General features: G+C 29.0%; 2 protein-coding genes across 8 annotated transcripts in view; one reads left to right on the forward strand and one right to left on the reverse strand.

Moving 5' to 3' along the window:
* Nucleotides 1–1,491, reverse strand: part of LOC107456566 (uncharacterized) — a 32,325-nt gene extending 30,834 nt beyond the window's left edge. Inside the window, exon 1 of one of the 3 annotated variants that reach the window (XM_071180718.2) lies at nucleotides 1,296–1,491. The gene's annotated coding sequence lies outside the window, so the exon portion shown is untranslated. The remainder of the gene's footprint in view (nucleotides 1–1,295) is intronic. The other 2 variants (XM_071180719.2, XM_043050236.3) reach the window with 2 other exon arrangements.
* A 132-nt stretch (nucleotides 1,492–1,623) lies between these two features.
* On the forward strand, nucleotides 1,624–12,083 carry LOC107456569 (uncharacterized). Of its 5 annotated transcripts, none has more exons than XM_087149784.1 (3): nucleotides 1,624–1,920; nucleotides 7,144–7,201; nucleotides 10,425–12,083. In XM_087149784.1, exons 2-3 carry the CDS (start codon nucleotides 7,171–7,173, stop codon nucleotides 11,102–11,104), a joined length of 711 nt encoding a protein of 236 aa, XP_087005910.1. In that variant the 5' UTR covers nucleotides 1,624–1,920; nucleotides 7,144–7,170; the 3' UTR covers nucleotides 11,105–12,083. The 5 variants fall into 5 exon arrangements, with proteins under 5 accessions (XP_087005910.1, XP_087005912.1, XP_087005913.1 ...); XM_087149786.1 differs by having other exon boundaries at nucleotides 1,628–1,762; XM_087149787.1 differs by having other exon boundaries at nucleotides 1,742–1,961.
* The last annotated feature ends 5,649 nt before the right edge of the window (nucleotides 12,084–17,732 follow it).

Below are 17,732 nucleotides of genomic sequence, written 5' to 3' on the forward strand. Positions count from 1 at the left end.
ATTGCAAAGCAGTTTTTTAAATTAGAGTAAGTGTTGATAAGTAATGTTTAAAAGCATTGTTTCAGCAATGCCAACCATAAGAAACATTTTCTCCAGGACACTGGAAGAAACTGGTTGAAATGAAAGAAATGTTCTTTAAAAAGAAAAAAAATTTTAATCTTAAAAATCTTTCATGGTAAAAACCATCAAAAGTTAAGGACGACATTCATTAAATCCAGAGTTCTCCCAAGGAATAGAAAACGGTACCTTGAGTTTTTAAAACTCAAAGATTTCTTAACACTGTAGGGAGGATATCTGAACACTTTAAAAATTTATTAAAATTTGCAATAGTAATATATTATGTAATAAATTAATTTCATCCTCACTCAACAATTAATTAAATTTTAAAATTACACTCTTATACTATTTTAAATGGATATTTCAACAAGTATTTTTCGCTCATTATTCAATTTGCAGTTTATAAAAACATTAAAAGCATTGCTAATAGAAATTCTCTGTGCATATTTTTTTTCAATAAGAAAAAGTAAACTAGCAAAACTAATTAATTTATAAACAGCTTGAAAGCTTCTTTTCTGTAATTTACACTGAAAATTATGAGAAAATGAACATTTATAGATGGGTTCTTTTTAAGAAAAAGGTATTTATTTAAAAAATAATTTTAAAATCATCTAAAAAATTCATTAATATACCCCACCCTAAAAGAAAGAGAACCTTATAAAAATTTTATTGGTTGAGAATAATCTTAACAAAATAAATAGTTGTATGTAATTGTAATCAAAACTAAACCTACAAACGCAGATAATTTTACCAGTGTGTAATTATATTTTAAACAGTCAATCAATTTCTTTTCAGAATGGAATATGAATAAAAAGGCAGTTTAAAGGGATGGCAGCTAATTTTTACAAAAAGGGAGCATTTATTGGAATCAAAGGGCAAGCAGGGCAGGCCTTCCTGTAGTTATGATAATAATCCCATGACAGCCACAAAATCTACATCATTGTTTATTAATATCAAATTAATATTACACGGATTATTCAAATAGTATGGAAATGGTGAAATATCTCAAAAAATTGCACAGGATTAAAATTGGATCAGATGCTATTTTTGAGATATTTGATTGGGCATTCCCATCGCTCTTTGAACGACCTGTAATACAGAGTTTTAAATCTAAAAAATGGCATTAGATCAAAGAAATACAGGTATGAAATATTTTCAATAAATGCATTCAATATTAAATTTGTGTTCTTTTTCTTTTTAAATAAATGAAAAACATAAAACTTCAAATGCAAACTTACATGTTACAGTTCTTGAATCACATTTAATACTGGAGTTATAGTTATAAGCATTTTATATTCGTTGAAATAAAACTTATTACAGGTAAATATAAATTTTGAAGTTCACGCTGAAATTTAATTGTAAATATTCATCTGTTGCCAGATTTTCAAGTTGAAATGACAGAAATTGTTGAAATTACAACGCTATCTGGTATTGATTTAATGAACTACTCCATCCATAGCTGCCAGTTGTCAGGTCATAGGTTTGCAATATTTGGCAATTTATCGCTATTTACAACTGGCTGTGGAATTAAAATTTTCACATTCCATTCATTGCACTTACCGGTGCACTTAAAACATGGAACCGGTCTTCTTCCAAAATGATGCATTCAAACTTGCCCTCCTTCACCAATCGAAAAATGGGTGGACAAGCCTATTTTTGTTAAGCATTGATTGAAACAGAAACAAGTGGCTTAAGACTTCTTAATGTATTTCATTAAATGCATTATAATTATTTTGTTATTTACTTGTTAAAAATTGTAGTTTTCAAAAATCTTAGTGATTAGTTAATCATTCTGTTTACAATCTTATTTCATTTTCCTGAAAATGAATCTTTTATGCTTCTATTTTATACGAGCACTTTTGTGTTAGTTGATTGTGACTCTTTATTACATTCTTAGTGCATATGTATGAATTTAATAACGTAATAAATAAGATAATATAAATGTTTTAACGTCAGCATGTCTGTGAGAATTTGGTTTCCTTAACCAGAAATCTTATCCTCATACCACAATGAATAATCTCACTATCAACTTGCTTGATATTCCCCATTAAGAGTCCATAAATTTTATATAAAATATGACAACAACATCATGTGTTTAGAATAAATTATAAAAAAAAAGGGGGTCAAAGAATTTATTCCATTGGTTACTCAAAAACTAATTAAAATCTTAAGATAGTGTGTGCATTTTTTAGGTTGAATTTTAAAATATTATTAGGTCTACTAATATTTTACAATTCAATTAAGTCACTTAATATAATTTAAAGTTTAAACATTTTAATAATGAATTAATATGAGAGTTATCTGATTTTTGATTTGTCAGTGGCCATTATATAAACTGCTGCTTCTTTAAACATAATTATTGAATATTTATTGTACTTAACATTGTGTATATTGTATGTTTATTTAAATTCGTAATAATAATTTGTAATAATGGCAGATTTTTATATTACTATGAGTTTTTTTGAAAAACTTATTTGATATCTTTATTACATTCAGTAATTAGCTTTATTACGTAAGAATTTAACTCTTAAATCAGGGGCGGATCCAGGAATTTTTCCTGGGGGGGGGGTCATAGACTCAGACCCCCGAACAATAAATTTTTTTTATGAAAAAAAATTTTTTTGAAAAAAAAAATGGGGTTTTTTATGTTACTTCTCATTTATTTTTTTCATAATGAACAGTGCATAAATAATTCAAGCACTCAAAATATTTAAATAATAAATTTAATGTGTTTTTTAGAAACTTTGGCAAAGCTGTCAATGATTTTTTTCAACATCCAAATCAATTTCTCCATGAATGTTTCTTAATCTTCACCTTTATACAATCTTTGGTTAAACCTGCTGAAGCGCGCTTGGCACACTTCAACATTATTAATGTTTACAATGGTGTCTTGGGATATTCATCCACTTTTAGATGCACGTGGATAAATTTTGTAAAAAAAAAATTTCGGCACATGCGCTGTATAAAGCAACTACTTCAATTACTCTTATCTGGCGCAGTTTTTATTATTATTTTGTTTAATTTTAAAGCAATAATTTCGCTATTAGTTTAAAATTGATTTTGTTTAATTTTTTTTAAATATTTAAGCTATAGCAAAAGTGGCACTAGATCTTGTATATATTTCGGACATTTACCAAAGGTCTAGTCATACTAGGTCTGGTTAAGTGCCATTGCCCGGTATACATTTGCCCGGTATATCCTACACTGATGTTTTTTTAAGGTCAAGTGCCATTGCCCGGTATACCCTACACTGATGTTTTTTTAAGATTCAGTGCCACTGCCCGGTATACATTTGCCCGGTATAACCTACACTGATGTTTTTTTAAGGTCAAGTGCCACTGCCCGGTATACCATGCACTGATGTTTTTTTAAGGTCAAGTGCCCCTGCCCGGTATACATTTGCCCGGTATACCCTACACTGATGTTTTTTTTAAGGTCAAGCGCCGCTGCCCGATATACATTTGCCGGTATACCCTACACTGATGTTTTTTTAAGGTCAAGTGCCACTGCCCGGTATACATTTGCCCGGTATACCCTGCACTGATGTTTTTTTAAAATCAAATGCTATTGCCCGGTATATATTTGCCCGATACTCCAAACACTGATGTTTGTGCTAATCTATCCTCAGTAAGTATTGAAATATCGAATAAATGTAATTATATCCACGAATAAATTAATATCAAATCGGATGTAATAAATATTTCGGATTCACCAAAGCGACTAATTTGATTGTCAACATTCACTTATGAAAGTCAACAACCACCGATTTCGGTCATTCACAATAACATGCGCATCATTTACATATTAACCTCATCAGGACGATTATTTCATACTTTGCCAAAATAGCATCCGGCATTTCAAAAAATAAAAATAATTGATGTTGTTGGCGATGATCTCGTAAGGCGATAAAGAATCATGCATAGTACAGGTAAGGAAGATATTAACCTCGATGGAAAAGTGGATGAATAGCCCAAGGAACCGTTTACAATGAAGCTAAGACGAATTTCGTTTTAATCTTTTGGATTATGATTCTTGAAACAGTTAAGAACATAATTAGATGGGGGGGGTGAATCGAATTTTCCGACCTACCTAGGTGTATATGCCCCCTTAAATAATTTTTTAAATATTTTCTTTCTTTTGTAAACTATTAAAAAGAAATTTTTTTTTCAATTTGGGGGGGGGGGGGTCATAACTTCCCCCCCTCCGCTGGATCCGCTACTGTCTTAAATACACTTAAAAAAGTTAAGTGGTAGAAGTATATTTTATCATCCTTTTATTAAAACTAAAAATTAAATATATTCTTATTATACTTATTTTATTTCCTTTAGATTGATTGCTATTTGTCATCAGCGCATCACATCTTTTCAAGAGCGCCGGCAGAATAATATAAAAGGGGGTGCAACCCTCTAAGAAACTACCCCCCCCCCAAAAAAAAAAATTTAAAAATATACTGTTATTACATTTTGTTTTGTTATTGCATGTACTTTCTTTTGTTAATTTTATTCAAGATACGTTTCTTCATTGTTAACAAGATATTTAAAAAAAGTATGAATTTCTTGTACTTGCAAATCTTGTTACGAGGAACTGTATTGATGGCGCTGGCATAGCTACTGACTTTGTAACACAAATAACTACAAACAGTAGTTTCGTGTACTAACGTGTTTGTGCACGCTTAACATTGGTATTTATTGTGTTGAGGAAGTTTTATAGTTGTGAGAAGTCAGTTTGTGTTATACACATGTGTTAAACTAAATAACTAATAGAAAATATAATGTTATTTATATTTTATTAAATTAAATTTAAAAATATAGCTTAGATATCTGCCCAAGAAAAAAATCTTTTTTTTACAGTTTAGATAAAAAATTACTTACGAGTGTTCGACTTATGAATAGATTTTACAAATTGACTGCATTCTGATATTTTTTGTAAGAAAAAAGTAACTTTACATAAATATTTTTTTACAGATTTATGTATTCAATTTTTATTTAAGTCTTCAATCAGTATTTACAATAATGAATTATCAATGAATACATCGGTTTAGTTATTAAGGCCACACCGTTTTATCCATCTGTAGCGGGTGCAATCAAAATCGGCCTAACTCATCCAGCTACTATGTGCACTATTGAACGCACTTTAGACACATCAAAACATGAAATCGGTCTGCAATGTTTCACTAGAGATTAAGTAGTTTGTGCATGCTCAGTGTGCGTAAGAAAAGAATAAAAGATGACTCAGAATTCATTGAAAAAGTTTTAAACAGATTTGGACAGCAAACAAGACGATTACAATTCTTGTTTGATTAAACAATTTTTTAATTGTTATGTATCAATAATTACTTAATTATTTGTTTTTGAATAAAAATATTTTTAATAAGAAATTTTATAACAAAAATTGTCTTTCTGTATCTCTTTAACTGTTTAAAAAAAAAGGCCAGGGAGGTGCAAGTGCAATCCCCCCCCCCTGCCGGTGCCCTTGCATCTTTTTACGTAACATATTTACTTTATATGTTAAATAATGAACAGTAAATGATGTAGCAATAAAATAGTGAGAATATTTCTGTATCATGATCTGTTTCACGTACTATGACCCAACCACCAAATGAATTTTAAACTTGCAAATTTATTTAAAAAAAAGATTAGCCAGAGGGTGGCAACTACTTATACCCTTTCAGATGGTCCCTTTATGTGATGCTCTTTCATATTAGTTTCTCACGGGTCACTCCTCAGAAGTTGCCAAAACTTGGTGATTATTCTGCCGCGGATCACAATACAGAAATTTTCCCTGTTTGTACATCAAAGGAGTCTGTAAATTGTGTATATAACTGTCTATTATTAAAATTGAATCACAATCACATAGCGGTTCAGTCCCTTAACTCTCTTTTTTTTAATCAAAACATTGAAAGGTCTATAGTTTCATCAAAATTTTTAGAATTATATATAGCTTTTATAATTTGGTTTATTTTCTGCTGATTTTAAGTCAATTTAAACTAATTCACATCTTAACTTCAATTTTTATAATCTAATGGCTAATATACAATATAATCTTATTACTAATGGTTTAAAGAGGTTGCATAATCCAACTAATTTTTTGTACCTGTATTTTTTCAGATAATTTCAAGACCCTATTCCTTATAGAAATTGAACTAAAAGTCTGTTAGTTTTGCCATTCTTAGTTTTGTATTAATCTTTTTATTTTCAACCTAGATCTTTCAGTTGTATTGATGATACATCTAAAATGGAATTCTGGTTTTCATAGTAGTATTATAAATACGAAAATACATGAAACTTACTCTTTTTTTTTATGTTTCAATTATAAATAATCGAAATAGACTATATTCTTTAATTTAAAATACATTTCTTAGATTACTTAATTCGACACCCGCTGGCTGAGAGGTAGCTCTCCCGTGCCACAGATCCTGGGTGCGATCCTCGGGCCGGGCAAGGTTGACTCAGCCTTTCATCCCTTCTGTGGGTCGATAAATGAGTACCAAGCATGCTTGGGAACTAAACACTGAGGGTTCTGCTGAGCACCTGACCAGAACATCTGCTCCTGCACCCCAGAGCCCAAGGTCAAGAAAACTGAGATGGGCACAGTGGCCCTTGTCTCTGTATGGGCTGTCGTGCCACTGAGTTTAGTTTAGATTACTTAATTCAGGATTCTGTTGCTGTTTCTCATCCCCACTGGTCTAGTGGAGCTAGACTAGGTCCATGAATCCATTCACCTTCAGGAAATCAAAAAACAAGATTTGAACCGACAGAAGTTGTCCCCTAACCCTTTATTCCATGAGTTCATTCTGTTTTCTTGAGTATATTATTTGTTTTTATATCCTGTCTTTTCTTTTTTTTTTCTATTTATCTTTAAGGGGGAAAGCATTATTCATGTAAAATAACACTGGTATAACATTATGTTGATAGCATTAGTATTGATTTCTAAAAACAACCATGTTCTGATTCCAACTCAATATGAGATCAGCAGTAAAAGGATTATAATTAAACAATTATATTTTGTTTGTATTTAATTTATCTTCTTATGATTATACATGTTCAATAATATTTTCAAATAATATTAGAAATTTTCTTATTATAGGATTGCTCTTGTTAGAAACCTTGCAAAATGGAATGCACAAGTTTAAATACCAAGCGAGGTAAACTGTTACATGTTATTCAAATAATTTATATTGTAAAGAAATTTCGCTTCTCTAATTGTTTTTGGAGAAAGTGAGTTAAAGAAAAAAGAATATTTTTATTATGATAATGAATTAAATTAGATTGATTTTTATTAATTGCGTTAGAAATTTTAATTATTATATGGGATGCCTGCCAATTTTACTTTAATTTTTTTGTTTGTGAATGGTTAAATTATATTACTCTAATACAGAACTAACTATTGAATTAAGCATTGTTAATGCCTTTGAAAATCTGATTCCTTAAAAAGAAAAATTATAGTCTTTGATTGTAAAAGATTTTTAAGAGCTGTACTTTAATAGCATCTAAAACAGTGGCACATATTAGTATAGAGGCCTTAAGCTCATGTTGATTATGCAAAACAAAGGAGTATATTTTACAAAATTGATATCAGGGTATTAATTTTTAAAGCTTAAGTTACTGAAATTTTCAGCTTTGAACACACACTCAGAATTTAAAAAAGCAAAATTGAGTTGTTGTTTTTTTAACCCAAGGTTTTAATATTTTATATAATCACTTATTATATATTTTTAAAATCCTTAACAAAAAAAAAATAAAAACAGAGAAATTAATATTTAAGGGGAAAATATACAAAACTACTTACAAAATCTATTAATAAACTCATGTAATAACCATCAAAATAAGTTTAAATGGAGGTTGAATCTTGTAGGTGTTTTCTAAAAATGTCCTCTTGCTTTGATTATTTTTGAATGCTAACTTCGGTGGAGTCACTGCTATGATAAATCAGTTTTTTTTTTTTTAATTGTTCATCACTTTAATTATAAATTAGTACCAGTATTGTATAGTTATTTTTTTAATTCTCTATGGAGCTCCTAGATAAAACTGCACAAATAGAAAACTTCTCCATATTAATGTATTTAGTAGTGTAGGGAGAAGTTAGTTTCGCATGCATGTGTCCCAATTCAAATTGAGTTTGATATTGTAAGTTACAACCTTTATTAAAATGTTGAAAAAAATTTTAATAATTAAATTTTTACAAATCAAATTTTATTTAAGCACTCAGCAAAACACAAACTTTTTTCTTTTACTATATTAATTATTTTGAATAATCTTTTTTAATTATTTTAAGTTGTTTAAATAATCTTAAAACGCATAATATATAAAAAAAAAAAATTTAAAATTTTTTTTCCAAAACAATGTATTCTGACATAGTCTGTGCTAATCTCAAATATTTTTAAACATATTTTAATAAATACACTAATACATTAAAAGGAGCAATTTCTTTGTGATGGTAAAAACAGCATGGAAAGTTTGAATAAAACGAAAACAATGTATATACTGTTTTAGCAAAAAAAATCTTTATAAAATGTTATATTGATCTTGTTGAGCAGCAACACTGTTGTATAATTTAAGTTGAATCATACTTAAAAGTTTAAGTAATTTAATGTATAAATATTGTAATGTGGGAAGCTTATTTAATTCAATATAATTAAAAAGTGTCTTCATTAGTACCTTCATAAGTTTTAAGTTTTTTTTTAACAATATTACTTGGAGCATAAGATATCTTTGCATATGTAGAACTGACACACACACACAAAAATTTAGATTTTTAGTAGCGTAACATAAAAAGTTTTTAAGATTCACTGTCCCTTTAAATTGAACATATTGTATATAAATATTTTTTTTGATGATACTTAGAAAAAAAATTTTTTTAATTACATGGTACCAAAACTTTTATTTGTGTGATAATTAGGTATACTATTCTATATTCTTCAATTTATGCTACAGTTTTGTGGAAAGGTAGGCAGAGTTTTCAAAATTTCGCCTATTATAAACAATTTGCAATAAACTTAAACTTCTGTGCATATAAATAACCGAACTTGTGAAGTTCTGTGTTTGTAACTATTATAAACTGCATGAGAAATGATCAAATGAGCAATCGCATAATATACTAAAGAAATATAGTTCAGTACCCTGGCTAAAAGTTTTTGAAATTCGCTCCAAGATGCTCTGATGATTATGTTAGAAAGCAAACAAAAAAAAGTTTATCTGTTTTTAATCTTAAAAGAAGAAAGAAGATCCATCCTTCTCTTTTTGTTATAAATCAACAATTTTGTGTTGAAATACAATGTTTTGAAAAGCTTTTAATTTTAATACGAAATATTTTCCATCACTGGTCCCACAATATTTTTTACTGTAACTTTTTCATCAGGATAAAAATTCATATGAAATATACATTTAGAGATTGGGAATTTAATTAATACATTTTAAGCGAGCTGTGCCTGATAGCTCAGGGGGTAGAGCATTTGCCTTCCAATCAGTGAGCTGGGTTCAAATCCCAGCAATGGCTGGTCGATACGAATTTGGCATTCGACTTGCACAATCGACAGTGCTGGCATAAAATATCCTCAGTGGTAGGAATATGTCCTTCTGCCATCAGGCTAAATGTGGGAGGTTTTCATGGTTTTCCTCACCATGTAATGCAAATTTGGGTTAGTTCCATTAAAAAGTCTTCCACAGAGGCAAAATTCTCCCAATACTTGATCCAGGAGTTCCCTTATCTTCTGGATTGGGTTCAAAATTACAAGTCTACGGTGTTGAAGGTTAGTAGTCGTGAATCCAAAAGATTAGGTCGGCTGTTTAACAATGGTTATAAAATAAAATAAATTATATTTTAAGCAGGACAATTAAACCATATTCAATAAAGAATATTCCCTAAGTTTCAATAGATCGTAAATTCTATTTTATTAGGCTTTGTTTTTCTTATAGAACTATTTAAAATATTGATAAAATAATTATTATTAGATAAAGAACAATGATTTCACGTGAAAACTGTAAGCTGGATCGTTGGAGAGTCGACTGGCAAATTATTTTTTACCTTTCACAAGTTAAAAGAATTTGGTGCCAGCTCCCAAAACTCTGTGTTGCAAACCTGATCTAATTGTCCCCCAGTGTTGGTTTTCTTCTACAATCTATGCCAACCTTTCCTGTTATTCAGATTTATGTGCATTAAACCCTTTATTTTATTTTCTGAAGCTATGAGTGGACATAGATCATAAGATAGATCTATGGCTACGTAGACCAGAGGTGGGAAGTAAACTTCCCACAGCTTTATAAAGTGTTTATATCATACCTGCTTGAGAAACAATGACTTAAATTTGTATTGCTGTAAACTTTTCATATTAAATTGTTATTTATTCAACTTGTCTTTATGTTTTCTAGAATTTCCAGTTATAAAGACAATATACCTAACGAAAATTGGAAATTTAAATTATAAAGATGATACTAACTCGAATCAGCCTGTCCATGAAGTCCCTACATCATCATCTGTGAGCTTTGATCCTTCATGCGTACAAAAAAGAAAAAAATCAAGATACCCCTGTGAAGTGTGTCAAAAATATTTCCCTTCTAAAGGTCATCTTCAGATACATATGAGGACACATACTGGTGAAAAACCATATATTTGTTACTTGTGTGGAAAAGATAGTGCTCGATTACATGATCTGAAAACGCACATCTTAACCCATTCAGAAAAAAAACTCTATGGTTGTACTTTTTGCCCATCACAATTTAATCAAAAAAGTAATTACACTCGCCATTTAAGACTGCATATACGATCGGATGGAATGAAATCTAAAAAGAAATTGAAAAAACATATTTGCGAGGTTTGCCAAGAAACCTTACCTTCAAAAACAGCATTATATAGCCATCAGTTTGCTCACTTTGGAAAGAAGCCTTTCACGTGTGATGAATGTAATAAAGGATTCACTAGACAATATGATTTGAAAGTTCACCTTCGAATACATACTGGTGAAAAACCTTATACCTGTAAAATTTGTCATGTCGATTTTCGCCAACAATGTAACTACCGTAGGCACTTAAGAATACATGAGGGAAAGTAAATCTTTTCGTTGTTTTGTAATCTTTTTCTTTTTTTTTTACTTGGATTGAAAATGCTCAAATTTTTATGTTAATTGCATGACTTTCTTTGTTAGAAATAGTTATCTATAGTGTTTCTTATGTTTTAACTTCATATTATGTGCGTCAAATCAAAATAATGCTCTTAATACATGAAAGAAAATAAATGTTTTTGTTATTTCGTACTTCTCTTTTACATGATCTATTTTACTTTGACTTAGAAACTGAAAATAGGGAAAATGCTTAAATTTAATTAAGTTTATAATGAATGATGTTCTATTGTTACCAATCAATTTAGAGATATACATTGTTCTTAATGTGTCTTAATTCAGTATTTCATATGTCAAATCAAAATAAGACTCTTAATATGTGGGAGAAAATAAATATCTTATACTTCATAATCCTTTCTACTTGGTTTATTTCATTTTTACTCAGAAAACCGAAATAGTAAAAATGATCCAATTTAATTATGCCTGTAATGAAAGATTTTTTTCCTGTTACCAATTCATATAGTGTTTTAAATGTGTCTTAATTCTGCAAATTTCATGTCAAATCAAATCAGTGAATTTAAGAATACTTGAAGGAAAATAAATTTTGTAATCCTTCCTACATGGTTTATTTTATTTTACTATGAAACTGAAACTGGTAAAAACACTCAAATTTTTTATTAGAGTTATATTGCATGATTTTCTATTATGAGGAATTATTTAAAAAATATGTAATTTTTTTAATGCGTCTTATTTTTTATGCCAAATCTGTGTTCATGTTCATATTTCTCTTAATAGAGTTTTTCATGTTAAATGTAATACCAAATCTGACTACTTATTTTAAAAATCTTGAGTATTTACTTTACACAAATATTGATATGTACAAAACTGTGTCATACTTTTTGAATCTGTTAACTTATTTAGAATCAAGCTCATTTGTACAATGAATTAAAAATAAATTTTAATTAGTTAAAGAGTTAGGTCTTATTTTTTTCATTTTAATGAACTTTGTATAATTGAAATTTTTTGTGCTCCTATTTCATATTAATCATCACATATTTGTACCTAAATCTGTGACTTGAATTCCTGAATATTTATTGTCCAATAACTTTCACGCTAATTCTGTAGGTCATGTGCAGAATGGATTTAAAGTATCACATCTGAGAACCAATAGAGCCAAATTTAAATAATTACAATTGTTTAGTTAAATGCAATACCAGGATTCTGATAGAATTCAAAGTTTTTAAAGGAATGAAATAATGTTCTGACTAAGAATCAATACAATGACAGCACAAATATTCTCATTTATGTCTTCTTTTTTTTCCCCTGTTTTATCTGCATTTAGCATTAGTATTTAACTACATTCCAAATAATTGGATTATTAAAACTTTCATCAAATAATTGGTGAATTCTTAAAACTGAATTATGAAATTATGAGAAAGGATTGTGTCTATATATAACCCCTGTCGCAGAAACTATGCCACACCACAGTTAAGTGTTGACTACTTTTTGCTGCTTTTTATATAGATATTAAAAATAACAAAAATACTAGAGAGGAAAGTAATGTTCTTTTTTTTCTTTCTTTAGGTTGCATAATTATAATGGTTATAATAAAACACCAAAAACTATTTGCTTCCATTTCTAGTTTGTGATCTCTGAAAAGTTTTTGTTTTAAAGCTAGACTAATTAATGTTCACAAAATAGTTTGGTTTTGAACTAATGGACGTTGACAAAATTCAGACAATGATGCCTTAAATTCTGCAAATTATTTATTGTAATGAAATGCAGTATTCTCATTTTCTCTTTATATATTATGAACACATAATTAATAGTTGAGTGATATAATTAAGTTTCTATAAAAAAGAAATTTAATTATAGCATTTCTTTCCTTTTAAACTTTATTGATTGTAACATTATTCATTATTTTTGCAGGTATCTGATCAAGTGGTCTCTACTTACATCAAGTTGCTTTGTGTCTTAGCCAAAATTATGCAATTTAAATATATATATTAATCTGCTCGTAATATATCCTTAAATGAATTTATCTGTTTAAAAAATGTTTTTGTGTGTGTTAGTCAAATGAATATAGAATGATATAAATGATATAGAAAATGATGTTCAGATATAATATCTTAAATTCAATTTCTTACAATTAGGAGTAATTTGAAAAGTAGACACATTTTTTTAATTTTTTTCTGCAATTAAACCTCAAGGAAAGACCACTTCTATTTACGACCACTTTTGGGAGGCGCGGAATTTTTTCTTAAGATTTTGTGTTGAAGAAAACCTTTAGGAGAGACTACTAAAACCTCTCCCAGTGACCAAGCAAACATCTGCACTAAATGCAAAAAAGGTCAAATAAAAAAAACATCTGAACAAAAAATTTTACAAAACAAATAAGTAGATTAAAATTTATTCAAAAATATTTGTGTGAGGCTCTTATTTAGATAGCTCTTTTTGGCGATACAACCTCATGTTACAACTGTTGTGTTGCAGTCAGAGTGCACTAGAGGTGATGCTATCAATGATTTATTTTTAGAGTTGAAAGTTAAATTAGAAAAAATAGTTCTTTTAGAAAAAAAAAACATCTTCTCACCTTTTAATTTTTACTAATTTTTAAGATATTAAATAAAATGCAAACTTAAACAAAAAACATAATTGCTTACTTATTTAAAATAACTTTGTTATTCATAATTGTTTTTACACATAAATTCATAATTGTTTTTACACATAATTATATCAGTTGGAATAATTTTTTAAGACGCTAAATTTTATTCATAGATCCGACTTTTCATGACATCTACAGAAGTGGCATTTCCGCACCAAGAAAATCTTACTGACTAAAATTAAAATCGTTTGCAAAAAATCATGTACCTTTGATAACAATTTTGAAGTCAATGTAGGTGACCTCTTAGAACGGCCAACCTCCATCAACGACCATTTTACTGTGGAACGAAAAGGGGTCACTCCCGAAAAGTTTCACTGTATAACAGTTATGAAATCTTTATCAAGTTTCTTTTTACGCCAATCTGGCGCATAAGGCTTTAAGTCTCTTCCACCATCACTTGCTGTCCATAGCACCTCCATAGCCAAGCTTGAGCAAGACCATCCAAGCACATCTCTTTCTCCCAATATCACTCATCGCCATATTAGTTTCGGTCTTCCACTCTTCCTTCTGGTGAAAGTAATGAAATAGATACGGAAAAATAAATTTACATTTTTAACAGACCAACTTTTTAGGGAATTTTCATATTACCTTATTTGAATTAAAATATTGTTTATAATTAGTATAACTGATATATACTCTTTTAAAGATTATTTCTTTTATTTATAGCATTGCTTCATTATTTTTTTCTTTTTCAGTTATTACACTTCAAACTGGATGCTCAGAACTGGCAACTATTGAGGCAAAAAGTGACGAATTGTTAATAGGAGTTGAAATAAAATCTGTCAGTGATGATCTTTCTGAACTTATGTCCGATGACGACATTGATGAGAAAAGTAATTTCAGTTCTTCATTACGGATGTCAACAAGACCTAGGAAATTTAGATGTAATGTTTGTTCAAGAAAGTTTGAAGCTAGATGTCATTTGATTACTCATATGCGAACTCATACCGGAGAGAAACCATACGTTTGCTATGTATGCGGCAAGAGAAGTGCCCGATTATATGATCTAAAAACTCACATAATTACGCATTCTGGAAAAAAACGATACCCATGTAATGAATGTCCTAGTTCCTTTAATCATAAAAATGATTTTGTTAGGCATTGTAAGTTGAATCATCAAACAGCAGAATCAGAAGGCAGTACCGAAACCAAAATTCGAACATGTGACATTTGCCAAGAAACTTTTCCTGACAAAAAGTCTTTGACTATTCATAAAATTGTGCACGAGGCACAGAAATCCTTCCCTTGTGATGTTTGTGGTAAGGAATTTATGAGACATTATGATTTAAAGGTGCACATGCGCATACACACGGGTGAAAAACCGTATGTTTGCACTATGTGCGGAGCTAGTTTTAGACAGCATAGCAATTACAGTCGACATCTTAGACTGCGTCATGGACAGGAAGAATGAAATATGCATAAAAAAGTTAAGTAACACATTAGCTAATGTTAAGTTAAAAACTGTGTTTTAATATTCTATGTAGGATTAGTTTTCGATAGCGAGCAATTATTGTCGACTACTTAGACTGGGTCATAGACAGGAATAGAATAGAATATGCTTAAAAAAAAGTTTATTTTTTAATTTTAAAAGTTGACCAGTTAACTTTATACCTTTTTTAATATTTTAAAATATATCTGTTAGTATAAAAGTAAATTTGTTTTTTACAATACATGTTTATTCATAAATCTCCCTGGAGTTACAAGTTATAGTGAAAAAATAAAGACAAATGTGGTAAAAATGGACAATTATGCCCTTACAGGTGTTTCTTGGTCACACTGCGTACATTGTGATACTTCCTTACAGACTATTTAACTATCAACGGTATTAACAGCACTTATGATCTTTTCGCCTACAGTTCTTCTAAATAATAGTAAAGTTGATAAGAAAACATAATCTTTTACATAGCCCCACAAAAAATAACAAATACCTGTGAAAATATTACATAAGCTTTGACATATGTAATATTTTCTTTGTGTACATGTCATAATCAGGGAGTAACTGGACTACTGTATTAATGTATGCCGTGTGTCCAAAGGTTCCCTCGTAGAATACCTGAAAGAGCTGTAAATAAAACTTAAATTGTCATTTATTATTTAGGGCTACTGAAACAATTCAGAGCAATTGATTGATTATTTAGTAAAACTTGATCATTTAGTGCAAGATTTGTATTTGTCTCGATTTTTTTTATTTTAGTCTCAAAAATCCATTGGAACTTACAAATAGACCTTGTTCCTAAATTAGTTGCATGTTTTTTCTTTATTAGCCATAGCTTTTTACTTTTAAAAATACTGAAGAGACTATCAGGAAACCCTGCATTATAATTGGAAGTTTTCTGCCTCCAAAATTTTATCAGGGGCATAAAGTATGAGATTTTCTGTGGTTTTTTTTTTTAGATTTTTTTTTTCTATTCTTGTTACCAATATTCTTGAAAAGTAATATCGACTAATATAATGTAAAGCAATTTATATTTGAATCAATCTAAATAATTATATTAGCAATTGTATTTTTATATATGTGCATATCTGTTTTTCTAAGATTGAATTCATTATCTCTGGGCATCAGAAGACATGCGTTGTAAAATGACATGATTTATATTTTGTGAACTTGTGTTTAATGCCTGGAATAAATAAATCGTAACAATTATATTAGATTTATTCAACATTTACTATATATTTTTGCAGACATTTCCCTCCCTATTTTTGTTATGTATGATTAATAATTCGTGAATTGAAGGATGAATCTTTTAATATGATCTAATTTTAGATTCTTCATCAAATTGAATGCGAATATAGTGCTCTACAGTACTGGAGTCGAACAAAATAATGGAAACAATTCTATGCTAACTCATTTTTTAGTGAGAAAAGAGAATCATCTAATCATAAATTTAGAAGCGTTTATTATCTGCAATATTTTATACTTATCAATGAGTTTTAAAGCTTTCTGAGGTTTGAGGAACCGACAATAACTTACATCGAAAATGTATTTTAACACCTTATGCCAAAAAAATTTAACTCTAAATTTGTAACAATTAGTTTGGTCTTGATATGTAATGATCATACAAAATTTCGAAAATTAAGCTTAAATATTTAAGTATGGGTATTTTTATAATAAACCAATCTTATGCTTTTTGCTATAACTTTAAAAATATTGAATAAAATTAAACAAAATTTTTGGTGAAATTTAAAATTAATTTCAAAATTATTGCTTTAAAACTTTAGAAAAATTTGTTATAAACTGTGCACAATATGAGTAATTTAATTAGTTCATTTATACTATGCATGCGCGAGAAATTTTTTTATTTGTTTTCTCTTAATTTCATAGTAAATCGTATTTGGCAACTAATAAGAAAAGTCCGATTTGAATATCTTAGAATGTTTCAAACCATTTTCTAAGCAGTTCTCGTACTTTTTTAAAAAAAAGCTAAAATGATAAGGGGTTTACCACAAATTTTATTTGTATTATTAAATAAGATTTATTAAAAATGACACCAGTATTATTGGAGATACTCCCCTATCTTTCCTTTTGCATATTTTCTTTACTTGTTGAATTATATTTTGAAGTATGAATGAACGTTTATTGTAAGGTAATCATCTTTTGTTATTTAATTTTGTCTTGTGATAGAAATAATATTTGTAGAATACTCCATATCATTTTAAGTTTCTTTTAAAAAGTCGAAAACTTCATAGAAAACTGCTTGCAACTTTTTAATTTTTAAGATATTCAAATCGAATTTTTTCATTAGTTGCCAAATACGATTCATTACAAAAGTTTTCTCGCTCATACGCAGTATAGAAAACACTGGCATCTACAGTTTCTTCTCCTTATCCCAATGCTCAGACATCACAATATGACTAAATACACAAGTGGGCGACCTTTGTGCTCTTAAACGTTGTTTACCTTAGTTTATATCATAATATGACGTTAACGATTTTACGTTGCACGCTTTCGTCAACAAT

The sequence above is a fragment of the Parasteatoda tepidariorum genome, chromosome 8 (assembly GCF_982258835.1).
Source record: "Parasteatoda tepidariorum strain Cologne lab strain chromosome 8, Ptep-v5.0, whole genome shotgun sequence".
Lineage (NCBI taxonomy): Eukaryota > Metazoa > Arthropoda > Arachnida > Araneae > Theridiidae > Parasteatoda > Parasteatoda tepidariorum.

Coding starts and splice junctions, on each gene's coding strand:
- LOC107456569 (XM_087149784.1), top strand. CDS start 7,171: ATGGAATGCACAAGTTTAAATACCAAGCGAG. Junction 7,202..10,424: donor AAGTTTAAATACCAAGCGAG/GTAAACTGTTAC, acceptor TATGTTTTCTAG/AATTTCCAGTTATAAAGACA.